The 23,074-nt window shown below is 37.7% G+C and overlaps 1 protein-coding gene across 2 annotated transcripts in view; it reads right to left on the reverse strand.

Annotated features, from left to right (window-relative positions):
• MIPOL1 (mirror-image polydactyly 1) overlaps positions 1-23,074 on the reverse strand; it is a 304,969-nt gene that overhangs the window by 148,054 nt on the left and 133,841 nt on the right. For both annotated transcript variants that reach the window (XM_056133809.1, XM_056133808.1), the window contains exon 10: positions 10,355-10,462. In XM_056133809.1, coding sequence (XP_055989784.1) covers positions 10,355-10,462 — 108 coding nt within the window. The remainder of the gene's footprint in view (positions 1-10,354; positions 10,463-23,074) is intronic.

The raw sequence follows: 23,074 nt of genomic DNA on the forward strand, positions 1-23,074 counted from the left end.
AGAGAGAGAGAGAGAGAGAGAGAGAGAGAGGCATAGACTGAAGATACTCATTTGTGGCATATAAAAAAACAAAACAACAAAACATAGTAAGAAGCTAATACCTAAGGACAGTACAACAAATGACCAGGAAAACTGTCCCATGGTTGGGAGCTTGCCACAAATGGTGGTGTGAGGAGGGCAGCTAGGATAGAGAATGGAACACGATGGCAAAAATAGTTGGAAATGATCACTCCAGACAAGAACTGAGTGCTGAAAGTAGGTAAACGAAAAAACGTAATAACCTTCCCATACCTGTATTGCAAACCATAATGTCCAAAAGGAAAGAGGGAAAGTGAGCAAGTGAGAGAGAGAAAGAAGAAAGTGCCTGTCAGAGACGCAGGTTGGGGGGGAGGCGGTAGGAGACAGGAGGGAAACTGGGGACAGTGGTGGTGAGAAATGTACACTGGTGACGGGATGGGTGATGGAACATTGTATGACAGAAACCCAATCATTAACAACTTCATGGTGATTCAACTAGAAAAACTGGAAAAAATCATAAAAGCAAAAAATAAATAAATAAATGCTTATATATTAAAGGGAACATGATATAAATTATTTTTGAAGCTCTCCCTAATTGTGCTTTGGAGGCCTGAGGACTGCTCCCTCTGATTCTCAGCCAACAGGGCTGCTGCTTCATGCCAGTGCATGAAGATGTAGAGGTGTTCAGACTCTGTTGTGCCTGGCATTGATTACCCAGGGCACGTCAGTGATGGTCACTTTGTCCCCAAGGCTGCAATCACTGATATTTCAGGGACCGTGTGGTGCCTGGGTTTGAATCAGTGTTAGCTGCATGCAAGATATGTGTCTTAATCCCTGTGCTATCGTATTCTTGTCCCCAATATATAATTCATACTAAGATATTTGAAAAGCATATTAGCTATGAAGATTATAATACATTAAAGACACTGATCTAATAAAAATGAAAGCTAAAATCCTCATATTCGTAGAGAAAAATCAGCAAGAAAAAAATATCAAAACCTTAAAATAGTATAAATTCTCCACTTAGAAATACAGTATAGATTTAGAAATAAACTGCTAAAGGAGTTGTAAATAATTTCTTTGGTGGAACAGAAATCAATTAGAGTAAACAGGAGGAATAAAGTTACTATTTTTTTTATTTCCACCTCTTGTGAAGTCTTGAAATTAGGTTTTTTAAAATTATGTACTTAAAAAATAAAAATCGAATTAAAAATTTTATAAATATGGTGAAATAATTACAAAATATATTTCCCAGTAGAGTTCATTAAAATGCAAGCCCAGAAACAACTTAAATATTCAACATTATAGGATGGGTTAAGAAAATTATGGAAACTCATACATTGCAAAATGTACTAGAAAATGAATACACATGTTAAGTGTTAAGCAAGTGTTAAGCAAGGAAAGTGGTTAACTCTATTGCATGTATGTTATCAATTTACAAAAATATATATTTGATGGTGATTATGTATATTTTTAGGAGACAGAGCTGGTTTTCATCTGGCATATACAGGTACATTATATAAATTATTAACAGCTGGAATCTGCTGATTGGTCACTACTGTCAAATATTTTCAATATGATCTGTAAATATAAAAATATACAAGGTAAACAAAAAATTTCTAAGCTCATGGATTATTCACTCCTACGAAGAAAACAAATACAAAGGTAATTAGTAAGTTAAATATATGCTCTTAGATGGTGCTAAGCACTTCAGACAAAAAAAAGGGAAGGGGATAGAGAACATGTTTACAAGAATAAGGACTGAGATTTTGAACGCACTGATTAGAGAAGGACTCATGGAGAGGGTAAAAGCACTAAACCTGTAGGCAAGAAAGTGGACCCTATGAATATTTGGAAAAGAGGTGTTCTTTGAAAACTGGAATAGAATAGTCAAAGGTTTGAGATAAGTATATATTGTGTGTTTAAAGAACAGCAAGAGAGGTGGGACTAATCTGACGAGAGATGCCATGTTACCCACTGGTACCATCCCAGTTCCAGCTAACTGCAAATTTTATCTTTTCTGCTGAGTGTTCTATTGCAGATATACAAACGTATATACAAACACATATATACAAACACACACATACACACACACAACAGAATTTAAAAAATCCATTCAGTTGTCATTAGACATTTAGGTTGCTTGAACATCCTGCTTGTTGTACTTAGTGCTGCAATAGACACAGGTGGACATTATCTTTTTGAGTTAATAGTTTTATGTTCTATGTCAAGAAGTGAAATCACTGGATCATTATTTTTCCTCTTGAGCATCTCCTTACTGCTTTCCAGAGGCCAAACCAGACAACATTCCCACCAATAGTGAATGAAGGTTCTTCACCAAATCCCCAACACAGGGTTGTTTCCAGTCTTTTTGACATATACTATTCTCACCGTGTAAGGTATTCATTTTCATTTGAACTTCCTTGATAACAAATGATGATAAACATTTTTTCATATGCTTCCTGTTGTCTTCTCAACCCCATTTTTGGATAAGGTTATTGGCTTCTTAATGAGTTTTCTGAGATTTTTATATATCTTATAAACTAATATAGCCGTTTACCTGATATCTGGTGTGCAGATATTTTATCCTACTTAGTAGTTTCATTTTACTTTATTCCAAATTTCTTTTGCCAGGCAAAAACCTTTCAGCTTGATGTGCAATGTAATTTTAATGTAATTTATTTTTAAGCATTTACAATTCACAAATATTTAAAATACCACAGATATTCCACACACCTTCCATTTGACTACCCTTATAAGTATTTTGCATAATTCCCAGTGAATTGCTAAATCAGAAAACAAACAACAGAGACAAAATCAATGCATTAATTCAGACTTCATTAACCTTACATGCACTGTGTGTGTGTGTGTGTGTGTGTATGCAACAATATCGCACGTAGATTGATATATTACCATGATTAAGATAAAGAACAGTTCTGGAAATGGGCTTAATTTAAAGAAAAATTAGGAACTACCTATAACATATTAGAAATATCTAAGATACGCTTACATGTAAGCTTGAAATTAACATTTCATCCCATAGTTCTAAGTGTGTGAGGGTCTGAACTCCATTCATCCCATCAATATATAGCAGATAAATAAAACCATGAAATAATAATAAAATTCACAAAAATCATAATTACTAATTGAAGTGATATTCCACCTCCTTATTTTGGAGATACAAAATAAATTCACAAAGATAATGTATTTTGTTGCTACCACAACAAGGACATAAGAGCAAGTGCCTGACAACCACATTAGTGAACTATTACGATGCCATATGAAAGCATTCTGTCTAACCAGTTTTCTAACTGATTCATCCTACATGAAAATGTTTGGAGATTTCTCAAAAAGGACTGGAGCGATAGCACAGCGGTAGGGCATTTGCCTTGTATGCAGCCAACATGGCCGGCCTGAGTTTGATTCCTCTGCCCCTCTCGGAGAGCCCGGCAAGCTACTGAGAGTATCTCGCCCGCACGGCAGAGCCTGGCAAGCTACCCGTGATGTATTCGATATGCCAAACAAAGTAACAACAAAAGTCTCCAATGGAGACATTACTGGGCCCACTCAAGCAAATCGACAAACAACAGGAGGACAGTGACAGTGACAGAACCTTCAAATTCTTTATTTATTTACTTATATATGAAGAGTGCTCCATATTCTCAAGCAATACTACTCCTGTACATCTACCAAGTTCACTAAAACATTATTTTATAACCAGACATACATAGCTATGTTCACATCAATGCTATTCCTCTGATCTGAGAATTTGTTTTTACTGAAGAGTCATATAGTTTTGATTACTACAGCTTTGTAATATATTTTAATTACGAATGTAACGTCTCCTGTTTTCTCAGAATGGCTTTGCCTATTCCAGGAGTTTTATGGCTCCATAAAAAATGTTCAGTGTTGGTCCAGAGTAATAGTACAGGAGGAAAATGTTTGCCTATGTAGTAGGGGCTTGATCCCCAGCACCATTCGTGGCCTCCTAAGGACCCTCATGAGTGATCTCTGAGTAGAGTATCACGCATAAATACTAAGCTGGGTGTGGCCCCCAAACAAAAACTCAACTTTTTTTTCAATGTCCTTGAAAAATCTCATGACAATTCTCATGAGGATTGCTTTAGGTAGGATGGTCATATCAATTCTAATTCAGGAACAAGAAATACATTGTCATTTCCTTGTGTCTTCTTTTATTTCTTTTAGTAGTGATTTAGCATGTAAATACAATCATGAACAGGATTTTAGAAATTTCTTTGTATCCTTCCAAATGATCCAACAATTCCAATTTTTGGCATCTACACCCTCTACATAAGAACACTAACTTGAAAAGTTCGATATATGCATACTTCTGTTTACTGCTGCAGAAAGGACAACTGCCAGGATATGGAAAAAAATTGAATGCTCAATGACAGAAAAATGGATAAAGAAATTGAACATATATTCAATGGAATACTACTCAACTTTAAGATGAAATCATGTAGTTTTCTACGCTGTGGATAGACGAGGGTTCTCTATTAAGTGAAATAAGTCAGAGGGAAGAGGAAAAATATCATGTTATCTCAATGACATAAGGTATATGTTCTATATACCTCACTGGTATATAGAACAACAAAACAAAGCAAACAGACAGTATCTAACAAAAACAAATCTTGACCTTAGTTTACAAAACTGAGATTACTAGGCAGTGGAGGCAAAGGTCCAGGTAATGAAAAGACAGATTAGCGATAGTGTAAGGACAGTAGTGGAGGGCCTGGGACTTTGGTAGTGGTGGTGAGATACAATAGTTTTCTACTTCAAAATTGTACATATTAATGCTACTGTAACAAAAATAACAATTATTTTAATTTCTACATCTTTATTTGAATTAAAATTCTACCAGAGAGAGAGAGAGAGAGAGAGCGAGAGAGAGAGAGAGAGAGAGAGAGAGAGAGAGAGAGAGAGAGAAGACCCACTTGACCACAGAAGGATCACTGGGAATACCAAGGACAGTAAATTAACATGACTGATTGAGGACAGTGACCAAAAACTATCAATGTAGGATTGGATCATAATAAATTATGTGATCTTCCCCATTTTCCTTGACTTGGTAGTCACACCCATAAACCGCCTCTGGCTGAAGTCAGATAATCTCATCAACCACCAGGATCCAGAGACCCATTACACATCTCTTGGAAGAGAGCACACAACTCGCCATAGCCATTCTGCTGGACCCTGTGCCAGGCTGTTTCATTCGAGGCAACCCAGAGGTAGGAGTGTGAGTTCCCGTCCCCGCCCCCAAGAACCCAGTCCCTACAGCGGAAAACCTCAAGAATCGCGCAGCCCCATTTGCCGCACACCATGAATATTCCAAGAGTATTACACCACATTTGATGGGGGTTAAAGTAAAAGGCGCCAAACTTGGAGGGAAATATATTTTTACAGATAAATACATACACACATATTTAAACACGTAAGGCTCAACCTTAAACAACAGATTAGTAATTTCTTATAGAATGGGTTAATGGCCCCTGGGTGAAATACAACAATCTTTAGCTCTCTCCTCTACGGAAACTTTTTGGATCAATTTCACTGGTTTTTCATACCAAACAATACACAATAAACTATTCTGGGTCTACTATTTTGGGTCTACTTTGGGGCAGGGGTTGGGGTTTAGGAAGGAAACTCCCAAATTATGGTGGTGGGGAGGAGTAATGGTGGTGGGACTGGTGTGCAAATATTGAATGTAATCAAATACTGTGACCTTACTTTATAAAAATTTTTTAAAAAATTATGTGATCAAGTTCTATGAAGTATAATTAATACAGCTCATTTACACAGTCTCTTTAAGTTATTTTTTGATTAAGGCACCATTATTTACAATGCTATTTCAAACAGCTTTCTTCACTTAATCACTTAACTTCCCGTTAGTCGTCGATTTGCTCGAGCGGGCACCAGTAACGTCTCCATTTGTCCCTGTTGCGTGCTAGTGTAGCCCAATGGCATCTGTTCACTCTGGGAACATGAAGAGCCTCAAACCGATCGTTCATGATCTTGACGAAGAAGTCTGACCATCTGGTAGGTGGGCGGCCACGCGGTCATTTGACATCCTGTGGAATCCAGTCAGTAACAGGAAGAGCCTGGCAAGCTATCCGTTGTGTATTCGATATGCCAAAACCTGTAACTACAACTGGTCTCATTCACCTGACCCTGAAGGCTTCACCGACATGGCAGCACTGAGAAGGATGAGAAAGGAGAGGCTGACAAAATCTCAAGGCCGAACTAGGCTGCCACAACGAAGGAAGACAAAAATGATCGTCTGTACTTTCAATGCACGTACGCTAGCATCAGATGCATCCATCAAGGACCTGATGGTACAAGCGCGAATGATCAAGTACGACATCATTGGTCTGACCGAGACAAGAAGGCACGATTCTCACCATGCCATTTTCAACACTGGAGAAGAATTGTTCCTCGGAACATGCGATAAAAGAGGTGTTGGAGGCGTCGGTGTCCTTGTCAACACAAACTTGGTCATGAGCATTGATTCATTTGATTGCCTAACAACAGCTTTCTTGGTCTCTTAAAATGATTTATTGTGATGCCTTAACAGTAAAGGACAACGAACATAAACAAATTTCTAAAGTCAACAATAAAGAGTTATTAATAATATTGCACAAGGCAGAAAATTTTAATAGAATTTAGAGATCTTCTAGGGAGTTTGAGTTGAGTATATCTTCTATGACTTGAACTTACTAGAAAAAAATGTTGCCTTCAACTCAGATTTAAATTATATTTTGGTTTAAAACACTTAATTGTGCAAAGGAGTTCATCAGAGTATAAAATTCTCCAACAGAAATAAAACTACACGAAAAATTATTAACCCTTCAACTTGAGAAATTTTTTGGTTTAGAGGAATGGTCAAATAGTATTAGTGAATGAATTTTTGAAAAAAAAAGTCAGAATTTCTAGTAAACACCAGAGTTAATGACACATCTAGAACCTGTAATGGGAAATGGCTGAATGATGATCAACATCAGAGAGAAAGAAATTATTCCCAAAATAAACACAAAAGAAGATAAAAACTAGTGCAGGGCTAGGAAACTAGCTCAAGTGCTAAAGCGCGTGTCATGCAAGCACTCAGCCTCAGGTCCAACTGCCAGTACTGCAAGCCAAGTCTCACCTCCAAAGACTATTGGATTTGATCCCCAGCACCACAGAAGTTCCCCCAAGCAGGTCGGTCAGAAGTGATCCCTGAATGCAGAGCCAGGAGATAGCCCTGAGTTCACTGGGGTGTGGCTTAATATTCCCAAAGTGGGTCACTGGTTAAGGGGCTCAATGATGTTTTTTTCTTGGTATTCATATCTGTGTTTATATACTGTATTTCTTTACAGATATACGAGGACTAAGAGAATTCCAGGAAGTAAGTCAATAATCTAAGTCATCAGAAAGGAAGAAATGGTGCCTGCTTACTATGTCTTTTTGTTGTTGTTAGGTTTGGTTTTGGGGCAAAAGTCAGTGATGCTTAGAAGGTGTATAACTAAATTATACCACGAGATAGCACAGGGCTGGAGTGATAGCAAAGCAGGTAGGGTGTTTACCTTACACATGGCCGGCCCGGCCAGACCAGGTTCGATTCCTCCGCCCATCTCGGAGAGCCTGGCAAGCTACCGGGAGTATCTCTCCTGCACAGCAAAGCCTGGCAAACTACCCGTGACGTATTCATTATGCCAAACACAGTAACAACAAGTCTCACAATGGAGTCGTTACTGGGCCCGCTCAAGCAGATCGATGAACAACGGGAGGACAGTGCTACAGTGCATGCTCAGGGGATGATGTGGTACTGGACCAAACCTGGCCTCCAACACGCAAAGCATGAACTTAGCACACTAATCCATCTCTCCATAATATGCAAACATCTGATGTCAAGAAAAATAAACACTTTCCAGACATATTTTCATTCCTCTCTTCACCGATGATATAGAATCTAATTATGGTTCAGCTGCAAAAGTAAAAACTGAGAAGATATTTACCATTTCCAGATTCTACAGTAAAAGTAAATAAAGTACATGTTTGGCAATAAATGCTATTATATAATCAATAGTATTTGATTTGGATCCTGATCTTTACTTAGGGAAAAGTGTAGGGAGACAAATTGGGTATTTGGCTTTTAATTTGCTGAAGTAAAGGAAAACTTAAGATACTCAAGTTAGGAGCCAGAGAGATAACACAGGAATTGAGGCTTTTGCCTTGCATGAGGCTGATCCTGGTTCAATCCCTAGCACCACACATAGTCCTATGAGCACTGACAAGAATGATCCCTAATGCACAGGTCCAGGAGTAAGCCCTAAACACTGCCTTGATATGGCAAAACCTGGTAAGGTTTGTAGAAACAATTCAGAATAAATCAGATGTACCAAAAAAAAGTCCTAATTTTCATCATAAATCAAGATTTCTCATTAAAATGTGATATAAAAATGACTGAAAAGTTTTTCAAGGTCACTGTCACATAAAATACATTATTTTGGCTTTTGGAATATTCCAGGTGTTGCTTGGGGATCAAACCAGGATTGGTTATAAACACATGTACATATTTTCAAAGAGCAAAAATAAACACAAAGACCTTTAAAAGACTGAACCAGTGAGAGTTAAAAAAAATCTAACTACACACAGAAATTTAACTTGGCTTAGTTCATATCTGAAGTTAAGAAGAATTAGAAGACAAAAGAAAAAATTGAGGCTTCTGTAAATAACTGGAAAATATTTTAACAGTATCCTTTTCAGGATTAAAAAAATGTAGCTTTGGGGGGTTGAAGAGATAGTATAGTGGGTAAGGCACTTGTCTTGCACCCTGCCAATACTGGCTTGATCTCTTGCACATAGATATTGTCCCCCAAACACTGGCTACAGTGACCCCTAAGCACACAGCCAGAAGTGAGTCTTGAAAATAGCTAGTTATAGCCCCAAAACTCAAGAACAAAAAATGTATCTTTGCTGGTGGTGTATAACTAAATTATACCAGCTATAGAAATCTTATATATGTGAATCCACTTCTCTCAACAAATAACAGTTGTCTTTAACTCAATTTGACTTTAGAACATAACCAAAATGCCAGACTAAAGTCTATAATTATATAATCAGCAAACTGGAAATTTTAAGTTTGGTTTTAAGTAGAAATACCATATCACAGAGCCAATGAAATTTGTGCCTGTTAATAATCAGCACACATAATGGAAGCATCTTTTAAAATAGCATTGTGATCACTTTGCAAGTATACCTTAAAAATCTGCTGTATTGTATTGGTAAAATGTAAATGACTTGGGGTAACAAAAAGTTTTAGCAACATATAAATCTTCTCCACTTTGCATTCTAATTTATATTTCTGTTCAAGAAAAAAAGAGAGTATATTAAACAAGTTCTCATAGTCCACCACTGAAAACTGTAGAAAATGAAGCTGAACTTGTAGAAAAATCTGCTTTCAATAAAACCTCATATTTTATGGATAGATGTAAAATATACTCAGCATGAAATTGTCACTGATTTCCTCAGTTTGAGTGTATGTTCTTGACATATTGTTATACAACTAACCAGCAGGGAAAAAAAAAGAATTTAAGGGACTGGAGAGATTGTACAGGGGTAAGGCACTTGCCCTTGGCCTCTCAGTGAGACTCTAAGCACCTTGAGGGCAGGGACTACTGCAAGTCACAGCATCTGAGTGACCAAAAAGGAGAACAATAAGTCCTAAGTATCACTGCACACAAAACCATAATTAAAATAAAAATTAAAGACCTTTTGATAACTCTTGTCCAGCAAACCATTAAGAAAAAAACTTTCCATAAAATATTTTTTTTCAAAATCTAGGAGGATGCATTTAGTTTATGTTTTTGGTATTAATCAACATTCTAAGTACTCTTTCAATTAACAAACATATACTCTTCAAGACCTGCCAGTTCTATGGGTTGCTAACATTCCAAATCATTAAAAAAAATTACCCTAATAAATACTGATGCAAGGAAATTAATTCATGACTTAATTTTTCTTTTTAAGCATTGAAACTTTTTATTAACTAAAAAATAAATTGACATACTATAAAATCAGGAACTGAATGAACATGTACCAAAAGTTATTAATATGCCACCACTCAAAACTCTAAAAATGTGTTGTTTTCATGTACACATACATGAAATAATATAATGCCATAACAGAAGGGTGCTGTATCTGTGTTTAAAGAAGAGGTTGTTGGCAAACACCACAGCTCACTTCTGCTGAAATGTACACAACTGATATATGCAGCACAGAAAGCTGGCACCAAGGGCTTACAACCTTAATTTGCCTGCAAGAAGGAACGGAGATTTACCTTCAGAGCACGTTCTTGATTGTTTTCAGCAGTCAGATGTCTCATGTTGTTTGCTGAAGTCTGGTTCTGCTCTTTCAGATGATGAAGCTCCTGCTCTAGCCGTTTGCACTGCCACAGGGGAAGAATCCCATTAAGTAAAGGAGTTATAGCATTTTTTCACTAAGGTACATGAATTAATGTAAACAATTGTATTCTCTAAAAGACAAGATATTTTTTGCAATATGAATAGTGAGAGTGATGCTGATTATGAATAAAGTAATATTTTTATAGTACTCTGGCAATTCAGTTGCAAATTTCAATTGCAAATTTCAATTTGTCTTTTACTAATCTACATATTGCCATATAAATTAGAAAATTAATTTTTAAAAAATAAATGACACTAAACTTAAAATTATTTTTTCTAATAATCAAATGGTCTTTATATCTTTTGGCTGAAGAAAAGCATGCTTTAAAAACCTCAACGGGTTCTAAGTGAATACAATGACATATTGTTATAAATTAATTAAAGTTGAAATTATAAATTATATTTATATTTTTATAAATATAAAAAGAAACAACTTTAAAAGGAAAAACTAAGAGTAACAGTACTACAAGAGTTAGCAATAATTAGGAGAAACAATTATTATATTTAATTTTGATTAAACATTTTTATAAAACATGCAAAAAGATATTTTGATCTAGAATATAAGAAACAAGAAAAATATAAACAAAAGCATGGGTGAGTTAATGGAAACACATGTTTAAAACAATTAAAATATACCACTTTAATATATCTTAAAATAAATTTATCAAACATTTTACACAATAATAATAATGAATATAAACAGATATGCTGCAAATCATGGCTATATGAAAGCACCTGGGGCTCTGGGTAAAAGGAATAAAGCACTAAGTTCTACTTTCAAATAAAATAAATAAGATCACTTCTTGATTCATCTATTTTAAAATTGGCATTCTTAGGCAACAAAAACTTGGTAAATATGTTAAGACTTAGTTCTGTTTAAATATGCATATGAATAGATGTAATATAAATTTAAGTTATCATTACAATGACAAAACCAAGATGTAGTCAGAGTGTTGAAGAAATTAAAGCTATCATTTCTACAATATAACCAAGAAACAGTTAGAGGGTTGCAGAGATAGTCCAGGGATTAATACACTTGACTTGCATGTGGTGATGCCAGATCAATCCCCTATACTGTGTATGGTCCCCCAATATTGCCAGGATTGCCTGAGTGCACAGCCAGGAGTGGCACATAAGCACTGCTGGAAGTATCTGAGAAAAAGTGATTCAGTTATAATCCAAATTGCATTTATTCTTCTAAAATGTATTTACCAACTCTTAGTCACTGTCACCGTCCTCCCGTTGTTCATTGATTTGCTCGAGTGGGCCCAGTAATGTCTCCATTGTGACAATTGTTACTGTGTTTGGCATATCGAATACGTCATGGGGAGCTTGCCAGGCTTTGCTGTGTGGGCGAGATACTCTCGGTAGCTTGCTGGGCTCTCCGAGAGGGGCAGAAGAATCGAACTCGGGTCGGCCATGTTGGCCGCTTGCAAGGCAAATGCACTACCACTGTGCTATGGCTCCAGCCCACATGGCAAAGCCAGGCAAGCTACCTGTGACATTTTTGATATGCCAACGACAGTAACAACTAACCCTCAGTAATTTTGCCTATTTTAAAACTTTTATTTATTTATTTTGTGGTACAGGAACCAAACTCAGTTCTCATGTAAAGCACGTACTTTACCACTGAGAAACATCCCTGGACCCTGCAAAGCCTTTTAAAAGAAAGAGACTTAAAGATGACCAGATTTCCTATACTGGCTTAAATTATACACTAATACTTAGGATGTGAATATAAATGGGACATACACACTTTCCTCAGGCAACTAGAAAACCAAATATATTTACAGTCAAATATAACTACAAAATAAAAATAAAATAAATTTAGCAAATAAATTTGTGTTAAAAGTTCTTATGAGTTGTGGCAGAAAAGTGAATGGACTATGCATTAATCCACACTACCATTCCTGCCCGGAAGGGAAAGGGTGTTGCTCCCTTCCACCTTTTTCCTTCTGGACGGCAAGATGGTGACCTCCTCGGAGGTTTTTGGAAAGCCAGGTATGAGCCGGCCGTGACAGGGTAACTGAAACCTCATGGGAAGGGGGGCATTCCTGGCTCGTCCTTCAGGCCCTATCGAGGTCACGAGTTGCCCCCCACAAGCAGCTCTCTGGCATGGCCATGGCTCCAGAAGCACAAGGACTTAATGCAGAGCCCGGCAGCTTGTGGCATAAAAGTGAAAGGACTATGCGTTAATCCACATCACCATGCCTGCCCAGAGGGGAAAGGGTGTTGCTCCCTTCCACCTTTTTCCCTCTGGACAGCAAGATGGTGGCCGCCTCAAAGCTTTTTGGAAAGCCAGGTATGAGCCGGTCATGATGGGGTGACTGAAACCTCATGGGAAGGGGGGCATTCCCGGCTTGTCCTTCACGCCCTACCAAGGTCACAAGTTGCCCCCCATGAGCGGCTCTTCAGCACGGCCATGGCCCCAGAATCACAGAAACCAATCTCATAATTATCTGAATCTCGGTAGAAATACTTCCAAGCTTAATAAGTAAAATATCAGAAATCCAAAACCACATGGCCGCGATCGTGGCTATGCAGCATCATTTGGTTCTTGTAACCAACTGTAGAAAACAAATTATTTAACAATGCCTTTTCAGCAGGTCTGATTTTGGGGTATAAACTCTAAATAATAATGGTGCGTCTTTTGTCAAAACAATGAATCTAATCAAAGTAAGTAGAGTGTTAACTAGAATTCATCTGCCTCACAGGCATTGGGAGGGTTGGGAGGGGCAGTATATTGGGGTTCTTGGTGGTGAAAAATAAGTACTGGTGAAGGGAAATGTGTTTGATGATTACATGACCGAGACTTAAACCTGAAAGCTTTGTTACTTTTTCCACAGTGATTCAATAATAAATCTAAAAAAAAGTTCTTATGAGGGGCCTGGAGTGATAGTAAAGTGGGTAGGACATTTGCCTTGCGCGCAGTCAACCCAGGCTCAATTCCCAGCATCTCATATGGTCTCCTGAGCATCACCAGGAGTAATTCCCTAGTGGAAAGCCAGGAATACCCCCTGTGCCTTGCCCAGGTGTGACCCAAAAAGTCAAATAAATAAATAAAATTTCTTATGAAACCTGGCTCATATAGAGGCAGGTCATGTCAAGTTGTACCATGTATCAATCACTGTCACTGTATCACTGTCATACCACTGATTGTCAAATTACTCGAGCGGACACCAGTAACGTCTCTATTCCTCTCAGCCCTGAAATTTTAGCAGCCTCTTCTTACTCGTCTTTTCCCAAGGATTGGAAGCTCTTTCAGAGTCAGGGAAATGAGCCCTGCTGTCATTACTGTATTGGGCAGACTGAATATGCTACAGGGAGCTTGCCAGGCACTGCCCATGCGGAAGAGATACTCTCAGTAGCTTGCCAGACTCTCTGAGAGGCATATATTTACATATATTTCTCTATGATTTGTTGCCTACTGTCTGAACCCCATCAGATATGGTGTAGTAATTGTGGAAAATGGATAGGAAGTGTCTTATAATGTGTCGTGCGGTTTGGAAAGTGGCCTGGAGCAATCACATTTTTACATAATATTTTCTATTAAAGTTATTGACATTGTCAATTAAAAGGTAAAGGCAAAGGTAAAGGCCCTCCCGTTGATCGCCGATTTGCTCGGGCGGGCCCAGTAACGTCTCCATTGGAGACTTTGTTGTTACTGTGTTTGGCATATCGAATACGTCACAGGGAGCTTGCCAGGCTCTGACGTGCGGGCGAGATACTCTCGGTAGCTTGGCGGGCTCTCCGAGAGGGGCGGAGGAATTGAACTCAGGTCAGCCATGTTCGCTGCGTGCAAGGCAAATTCCCTGCCGCTGTGCTATGGAAAATTGTCAAGTTTAAAATGTAATAACAAAATATGATTCATGAAAGTACAGGAGTTGGGGTGGATAATTTTGGCACTGGAGATTAAAGAATATCCATGGAGCATAAGATACTTGCAAAGGCTAATTTGTGGTATTCCTTTTAATAATCACAGGAGATAAAGAATGACACTAGAAAGATCGGGGATATCTGTATAGAATGAGAATGCATGCAACAAGTTACCTGATTACCTATTACTTGTGCTCCCATACAAATTACAATTCATTAAAGCTTAGAAATTCTTTCTTTTATACATGAAGCATAAAAAAGCATCACTTATTCTTATTTAAGATATATATGAAAGTATATTTTCACTTCTTTATGAAGCTTGCTTAATTCAGAAATAAAATTGTGTGAAGCAACATGAACTGAGCTAAAGAAAAAAGGTTCTTGTCAAATACATGACAGGTGTTTATATTTAATCTTATTTAAAATTCTTTGTATTTATTCAATCCTTGCTATGGAAGCACAATGAATTGTTTCAATAACAAATACAAATTATTCTTTGTATATATTCTATATGTTACTTCTTCATTGATTAGCGTATTTTTTTAACCTGACTGTATAAGAGCTTTCATTACGTTCAAACTATACTATGCTTGTGGGAACTCAACAGTAGCAGAAAAACAATTAGTAAACAATTTTATTTTCAAATTCATTAACTCAATTAACTGCAAAGTTTCGTGTATGGTGGGAACAAACAGAATGAGAAGACAGTCAACTGAATGGGGTAATCTGTCTGTGCACCAAACATTTTATAATACCTAGGACATACAGAGAACTCTTCAAGCGTAACAGAAAAAATATCAAACAATGAACCTCAAATTTAAAGAGATTTTCTCCAAACAGGAATGCAAATGGATGATACATGTATGAAAGTAGGCTCATCACCAATTATCCTCAGAGAAAGGCAAATTAAAAGCAGAGTGAAAAAATGCAATCTTTTTTTGGCTGAGATAACAGCAAGTGTTGGAGAGGCTTGGAGAAAAAGGAACCCACATATACTATTGTTCAGAAAATTGTACAACCATTTTGGGAAATATAATGAAGCTTTCCTAAGAAGCGAAAGAAAGAACCACACTATCCAGCAATTTCACTTTTTCTACCTAAAGGAAACAAAAACATAACCACTAAAAGTTTAATTCCACCCCAATGTTTAGTGCAACATTACTTACAATAGCTAGTATATGGAAGTAACAATAGATAGTATATGGAAGTAATGAAAACTCCCATCAATAGATGAGTGGATTAGGAAATATGGTAGCTTTATACAGTAGAATACTAGTCAGACATAAGAAAGATTTTTTCCCATCAGAAACCAAATAGAGAAAAAGATCAAGAAAATTATTTGAGGTTATATATAAGGTAAAGGTAAAGGCCCCCCGTTGATCGTCGATTTGCTCGAGCGGGCCCAGTAACGTCTCCATTGGAGACTTTGTTGTTACTGTGTCTGGCATATCGAATACTCTCGGTAGCTTGCCGGGCTCTCCGAGAGGGGCGGAGGAATCGAACTCGGGTCGGCCATGTTGGCCGCTTGTAAGGCGAACGCCCTACCCACTGTGCTATCGCTCCAGCTGAGAATTAAAAAACACTGGATGATTTGATTAACGTATACTTATAATTGAGAGCATGTAATTAGTCTTATATATGCATATATATAAACTATATATTATTGAGCAAAAAACAAATATAAAACAAACAAGTGTATAATGATTACAGAACCAAAGTTATTTGAAAAGGAGATAGGGCGTGGAGATAAAAAGCAGAGGGGAGGGAAAGAAAAATAAAATATTAAATCTACCTTCCCTTTCAAATGGCCGTAATTTTCAAAACAATCACTTCCGGGAAGTTACCAGTGTGTTTAATTTTTTTTTCTGCCTTTTCTGAATGTGTTGTACAAACATGATAAATTGCTTCAATAACAAAACGTACAATATAATGACTACTCTGATGAGCCAAACTGTTTGTCACATACTGATTATAGCAATATCCATATATGTATGCATATATAAAAACTAGCTCTGTATTTAGTTTGCAAATATTTCACTTTAGATTGCCAAGTGAGACTGACTTCTACTTTCTCTTCTTATCTTTCTAGTATTTTCTTAATGAACGTTGATTTTCTTAATTGAATTTTGAATTTAATTGAATTTTTTACTTTTAATAGAACGTGAATTTCATGAGTCATTTTTAGAATTTTAATCTTGTAAAATATGTAAATGTATTCTTAAAAGATAAGGTAGAAGTCCTGTAACAAACCATCTTTGCGTTTTTTATCCATATGAGATTCTATCATTAGAGGTAAAGCTTTAAAAACTCCTTTTAGGATCACTGAGTCAATGATGGTTGGAGGGATTGTTAGGGATGGGAGACGTGTGCTGAAAGCAGATAAAAGACCAAATGTGATAGCCTCAGTATCTGCGTTGCAAACCATAATGCCCCGAAGTAGAGAGTATGGGGGAAATTGTCTGCCTTAGAGGCAGGGGGAGGGCTGGAATGGGGTGGGGGGATACTGGGGACACTGGTGGTAGAAAATGTGCACTGGTGGAGGGATGGGTGTTCAATCATTATATGACTGAAACTCAAACATGAAAGATTTGTAAATGTATCTCATGTGATTCAATAATTTTTTTTTTAAAAAAACTCCTATTAGTGGGATATTAGCACTGTAGCACTGTCCTCCGGTTGTTCATCTATTTGCTCAAGCGGGCACCAGTAAAGTCTCACAACAAATTGTGAGACTTGTTGTTACTGTTTTTGGCATATCGAATACGTCACGGGTAGCTTGCCAGGCTTTCCTGGGCTCTCCAAGAGGGGTGGAGGAATTGAACCTGGATGAGGAGAGCAAAGTCAAATGCCACATGCATAGAAACCCAAAGGCACTAGGGGGATCTCCTATATAAGAAAAAAACCTTAAGTACCACTTTTATCCCAGGGTCATAATGAAGGAAAGGGTACAAGAGACACATAAGCAATGGCAGGCCCAGGAATGCGTCTCAACATACTTCACACAAGTTGGAAAAAAAAAGTAAGTGTGAGGCTTAGGGTTGATGTCATGCCATTTCTGTTGGAGGTACTGTGGGTTTGACATGACCTCAGGCTACCCTGGGTATATTCCATAGCCCCAGAAAGTATGTTCTCTTTTGTGGGGCTGTGATGTTAGGGAATCTCAGTGCTCTGACAGTGCTTTGCTCTCAGAAGATGCTTAATGAGTTTCCCTCTGAGGATCTAGGTAACAGTTGTTTTCTTGTGCTAGACTGGCAGGTGACCAATGGAGCAGAGATGTCATATTCCATCCCAAAAGCTTCTTCCAACCATCACTGACTTAGTGATCCCTTCTCTATTCCTGCTGCCTTCTCCCCCAGATCATGAGACAGCCTTCCACCTATGGGGCAATATTCCTGGTCCTTGTCTCTACTGTCCTTGGGTATTAGTCTCACATTATCTCATATTCCACAAATGAACTCTGCATATTTTTTAAAGGAAGAAAGACTACTGATTCTACCATGAGGTCTACTACTCTTCTGTTTGCCTTGTAACTTCAATAAGTGTAGATTTCACTTCTAGATTACTTATTAATTCTTCTCCAATCTTGGACATAACATTTTCCAGTTTTGTCTAATTACCTCTCTTTATAACACACTGTATACTTTTAACCTTTCAAAATGTTTCAAATTTTTCATATTATCTCAACTTATTGGTTATAATAACTCTTTACATTACCTTCAATGGTGGACTTATAATACGGAGTACAGAAAGGTAAGAGGCTCTATTGGTAGAAATTTTGTGTTAAATAGGTTGTAGAAAAATTGTCAGAATAGTTTTACATTTGCTTCTCTAGAGGACAATGATTTTACACCTGTAAGACAGATTTTTATGTTGTCTAAAATTGTGGTTTCTCCATATAATCCTATCAATAAATGCAGAGAAAGCATTTAACAAGATCCAGCATCCATTTATGATGAAAACTCTCGCCAAAATGAGTATAAAAGGGACTTTCCTCAATATAGTCAAAGCAATCTACCACAAGCCTATGGCAAGCCTCATCCTCAATGGGGAAAAACTAAGAGCCTTCCCTCTAAGATCAGGGACGAGACAAGGATGCCCATTCTCTCCACTTCTGTTCAATATAGTACTGGAACTACTTGCAATAGCGGTTGGGCAAGAAAAAGATATTAAGGGCATTCAGATAGGAAAGGAAGAAATCAAGCTCTATTTGCAGATGATATGATACTAAGAGAATCCTAAAACCTCTACTAAGAAACTCCTAGAAACAATAGACTTGTATAGTAAAGTTGCAGTCTATAAAATCAATACCCAAAAGTCCATGGCTCTCCTATACATAAATAATGAGAAAGAAGAAAGTGACATGAAAAACGCAATTCTGTTCCCAATCGTGCCTCAAAAAATCAAGTACCTCGGACTCAGAGGTGAAGGACTGTACAAAGAAAACTACAAAACACTACTTCAGGAAATAAAAGAGGACATGAGGAAATGGAAAGATATCCCCTGCTCATGGATTGGGAGAATTAACATTGTCAAAATGGCAATACTTCCCAAAGCATTGTACAAATTCAATGTGATCCCTATAAGGATACCCATGACATTCGTCAAAGAAATGAAGCAAACACTCCTGAAATTCCTATAGAAAAACAAGCCTCCACGAATAGCTAAAGCAATTCTTGGGAAAAAGAAACTAGGAATCAACCTCCCCAACCTCAAACTCTACTACAAAGAGGCAATAATTAAAACAGCATTGTACAAAGCCCAAGTTGCAGACCAATGGAACAGGGTTGAATATACCGAACAAGGCTGAATATACCGCGTCCCCCAAATATATAATCATCTAATTTTTGTAAGGGAGCAAGAGATGTGAAGTGGAGCTAGGAAAGTTTCTTTAACAAATTGTGCTGGCAAAACTGGACAGATACATGTAAAAAAATTATCTACCTAATACCATGTACAAAAGTCAGATCAAAATGGATTAAAGACCTCAACATCAGACCAGAATCCATAAGGTACACTAAAGACAAGGTCGGCAAAACCCTCCATGACATTGAAACTAAAAGTATCTTCAAAGATGACACACCACTAGCCAAGAAAGTGAAAACAGAGATAAACAAATGGGACTATCTTAAATTAAGAAGCTTCTGTACCTCAATAGAGACAGTGACCAAAATACAAGGACAGTCTACAGAATGAGAAAGGATATTCAGCCAATACCCATTTGATAAGGGGTTGGCTGATATCAAGGATATACAAGGTACTGGTTGAACTCCACAAGAAGAAAACATCCAGCCCCATCAAAAAATGGGGCAGTGAAATTAACAGAAACTTTCTCAATGAAGAAATCCAAATGGCAAAAAGGCACATGAGAAAATGCTCTACATCACTAATCATCAGGGAGATGCCGATCAAAACAACGAGACATCATCTCACACCACAGACACTGGCCCACATCCAAAAGAACAAAAGCAACTGCTGTTGGTGCAGATGTGTCGAGAAAGGGACTCTCCTTCACGGCTGGTGGGAATGCCGACTGGTTCAGCCCTTTTGAAAAACAGTATGGACAATTCTCAAAAAATTAGAAATTGAGCTCCTATCTGACCCAGCAACAGCACTCCTGGGAATATATCCCAGGGAGGCAAAAAAATATAGTCGAAATGGCATCTACACTTGTATGTTCATTGCTGCACTGTTTACAATAGCGAAAATCTGGAAAAAAAACCATGTGCCTGAGAACAGATGACTGGTTAAAGAAACTTTGGTACATCTACACGATGGAATACTACGCAGCTACTAGAAAAGATAAAGTCATGTAATTTGCATATAAGTGGACAAACATGGAAAGTATTATGCTAAGTTAAATGAGTCAGAAAGAGAGGGACAGGTATAAAAAAGATTGCACTCATCTGTCGAATATAAAGAGAATGGGATGAACACCCAAGAGTAGATAAGGACCAGGAGGTCTGCTCCACGGCTTGGAAACCGGCCTCACGTGCTGGGGGAAAAGGCAGCTCAGATAGAGAAGGAAACACCAAGTAAAGGATGTTAGGAGGACACGTTCAGGTTGAAAGATGCATGCCGAAAATAGACCATAGACTGAACATTATGGCCATTCATTATGCATCTACTGCGAACCACAACACCCAAAATGAGAGACCAAAAGAGAATGCCCTGCCATAGACGCAGGGCGGGGTGGAGGGGATGGGGTGGGGATGGTGGGAGGGATGCTGGGACCACTGGTGGTGGAAAATGGGTACTGGTGGAGGGATGGGTACTCGATCATTGTATGACTGAAACACAAGCATGTAAGTTTGTAAGCCTGTAACTGTACCTCACAGTGATTCACAATAATAATAATAATAATAATAATAATAATAATAATAATAATAATAATATGATGTGGCTTACTCCCTTATGGAGAATTCAAATGTCTTTAATATCTCAGAATAATTTTTTCCCATTTGCACAATTATAGCCAGTGATAATCTTTCTTATCACTTTCCTGAGCTAGTGAGTTGCTCACCTAATTTTATCTACCTGCTTTTAGTTTGCACTAAAGAGGTATTCTTTTATTCTCTCTTCTATGGCCTCCACTTGGTTGCCATAGTGAGTGGTCCTATTTATGAACTGTCCTCATTAAGAACAATCCAAGCTTTGTAGCCCTTGAGATCTATGTTGTATATTTTTAATCAGTATATTTGAAAGTATTTATCCGTCTTCTTAAATTTAAAAGGGAGGCAGGTATGGGACGCTGTTTTGGACATATCCAGCTGGCCTCAGGATGTCTCCTGCTGAGGGGACTATATGTGGTGATGAGGACTAACCCCAGGTTGACTACACACAAGGCAAGTGCCTTTACCCACTCTTCAGCCCCTTTCCATATCATTTTGAATTCTCATAGTTCAATGATGACAGTAGGTAAGTCACTGTGTGGCTGCCAATGTCTCTAACCAGTTGTATTATTACTTGCTTTAACATCGCTTATACCCCTTAATTCTGTGCATGTATATTAAGAGTTAAGTCATCTTGATTCCGTAATCAGTATAATACACACCTTACCTCTTATTACCTTCTTTAGTATGTACTCATCTTGAGGTCTATCACTTCTATTTTTAGGCTGCTGTTTGCTTGTAAGATTGTTTCCCAGTCTTCGAGCCTGAGTTTATTACAAAAATTTAAGTGTGTCTCTTTTAAGCAGCGGATTGGATTTTGTTTCCTGATCCATCACACTACTCTATGCCTTTTGACTAGGAGTTTAGTCCACTAATATTTAGAGAAATTATTTACACAAAGAAATTTGCTTCCATTTTCTATGAGAATTTAATTCCACAACTTAAGTCTTCTTTTCTTGGCTTTCTCTATCCTTTATTTAGTGAGCAGCTTTCATTTCTCTCTTAAGTATTTTTTACCTTGAGGTTATCATGCGATTTACATCTAAAGTTCTAAGTTTATTTCAGGATAGACAAAATACAGGTTAAGGTACTTGCCTTCCACACAGTTAGACCAATTTTCTTCCCCTGCATCATATAAGGTCCCTAGCGCACTTCCAGGTGTGATCCCTAAGTACAGAGTGTGCCCCAAGCAATCTTATTCCCACCCCCATCCTATTCCGTCCCTTCCCCACCCTCAACACAAATAATGAGAATATTTCTGGCTACTAGCTAGTTCATTAGCAATCCTTCCCTTCTCTTTCTCTTCTTCTGAAGGATGAGAATATTGTTACTTTTAACGATGTCCACAAATCTTGTGTTTTTCTCAGCTTCTAGAATTCTTTACTTTTTCTCATCTTTTCTGATTATACCTACCTTGTCATTTAATATCATGATGATTTTTACTTCTTTCATTCTGCTGTTGGGTCGCCATTACTGTGTTTTCCACTTCAGCTACTAAAGTCTTGAAACCATTCATTTCTGTTCAGAGCTTTCCATGTTTTTATTTATACTGTCTCTAAGCATAATCTATTCGATGAATTTATTTTACTGAACACTGACAGAATTGCTGCCAGAAAATCTTCTTTGGGGACTTTAAGAAGTCCTGGCATTTTTAGGGGGCTGGAGTGTTAATATAAGGGTACGGTATTTGCCTTGGACAAGGCCTACTCGTTTGATCTCCAGCATCTCATTTGGTCCCCGAGTCCCACCAGTAGTGGTCCTTGAGTGGAGAGCCAAGAGCACTGGTGGGTGTGGCTAAACCCCCCAAAATAATAGTGATGAGATCCAACTATATGCTATTTATAAGACTCACTTTAGATACAAAGGCATGCAGAGTTAATGTGGTCAACTGTGATCCCCCAAATATTGTGACCCCAAGTAAGATGATTTGAGAAGATTCACATAAATTTAATTACTGTATATTGTTATAATTGTTCTATTTTGTTATTAGCTATTGTTCACTTTCTTACTGTGCCTCATACAGAAAACTGTATATGGTTTTTAATCTGGGGTATTATTATTGTTGCATATGCGGAGAAACTGCAAACTTTGTGCTCTTTTGCTGGCTGTGTAAAATAGCACAGCCACTCTGAGTAGCAGGGCAGTTCCTTAGATTTTTAAATAGAAGACTAGAGAAATAAACACCAGGCTGAGCACACGTTTTGCTTGGAAGAAGTCTTAATTCAGTCTCCAGCACAGCATGGCTCCCTAGCACCACAAGGAATGACCTTTGTGAAAAGAGCCAGGAGTAGCCCCTGAGCATAGCCAGGTGCAGTCCTCCCAGGTAAAAAA

This window comes from Sorex fumeus, unplaced genomic scaffold (genome assembly GCF_029834395.1).
Source record: "Sorex fumeus unplaced genomic scaffold, SorFum_2.1 ptg000098l, whole genome shotgun sequence".
Lineage (NCBI taxonomy): Eukaryota > Metazoa > Chordata > Mammalia > Eulipotyphla > Soricidae > Sorex > Sorex fumeus.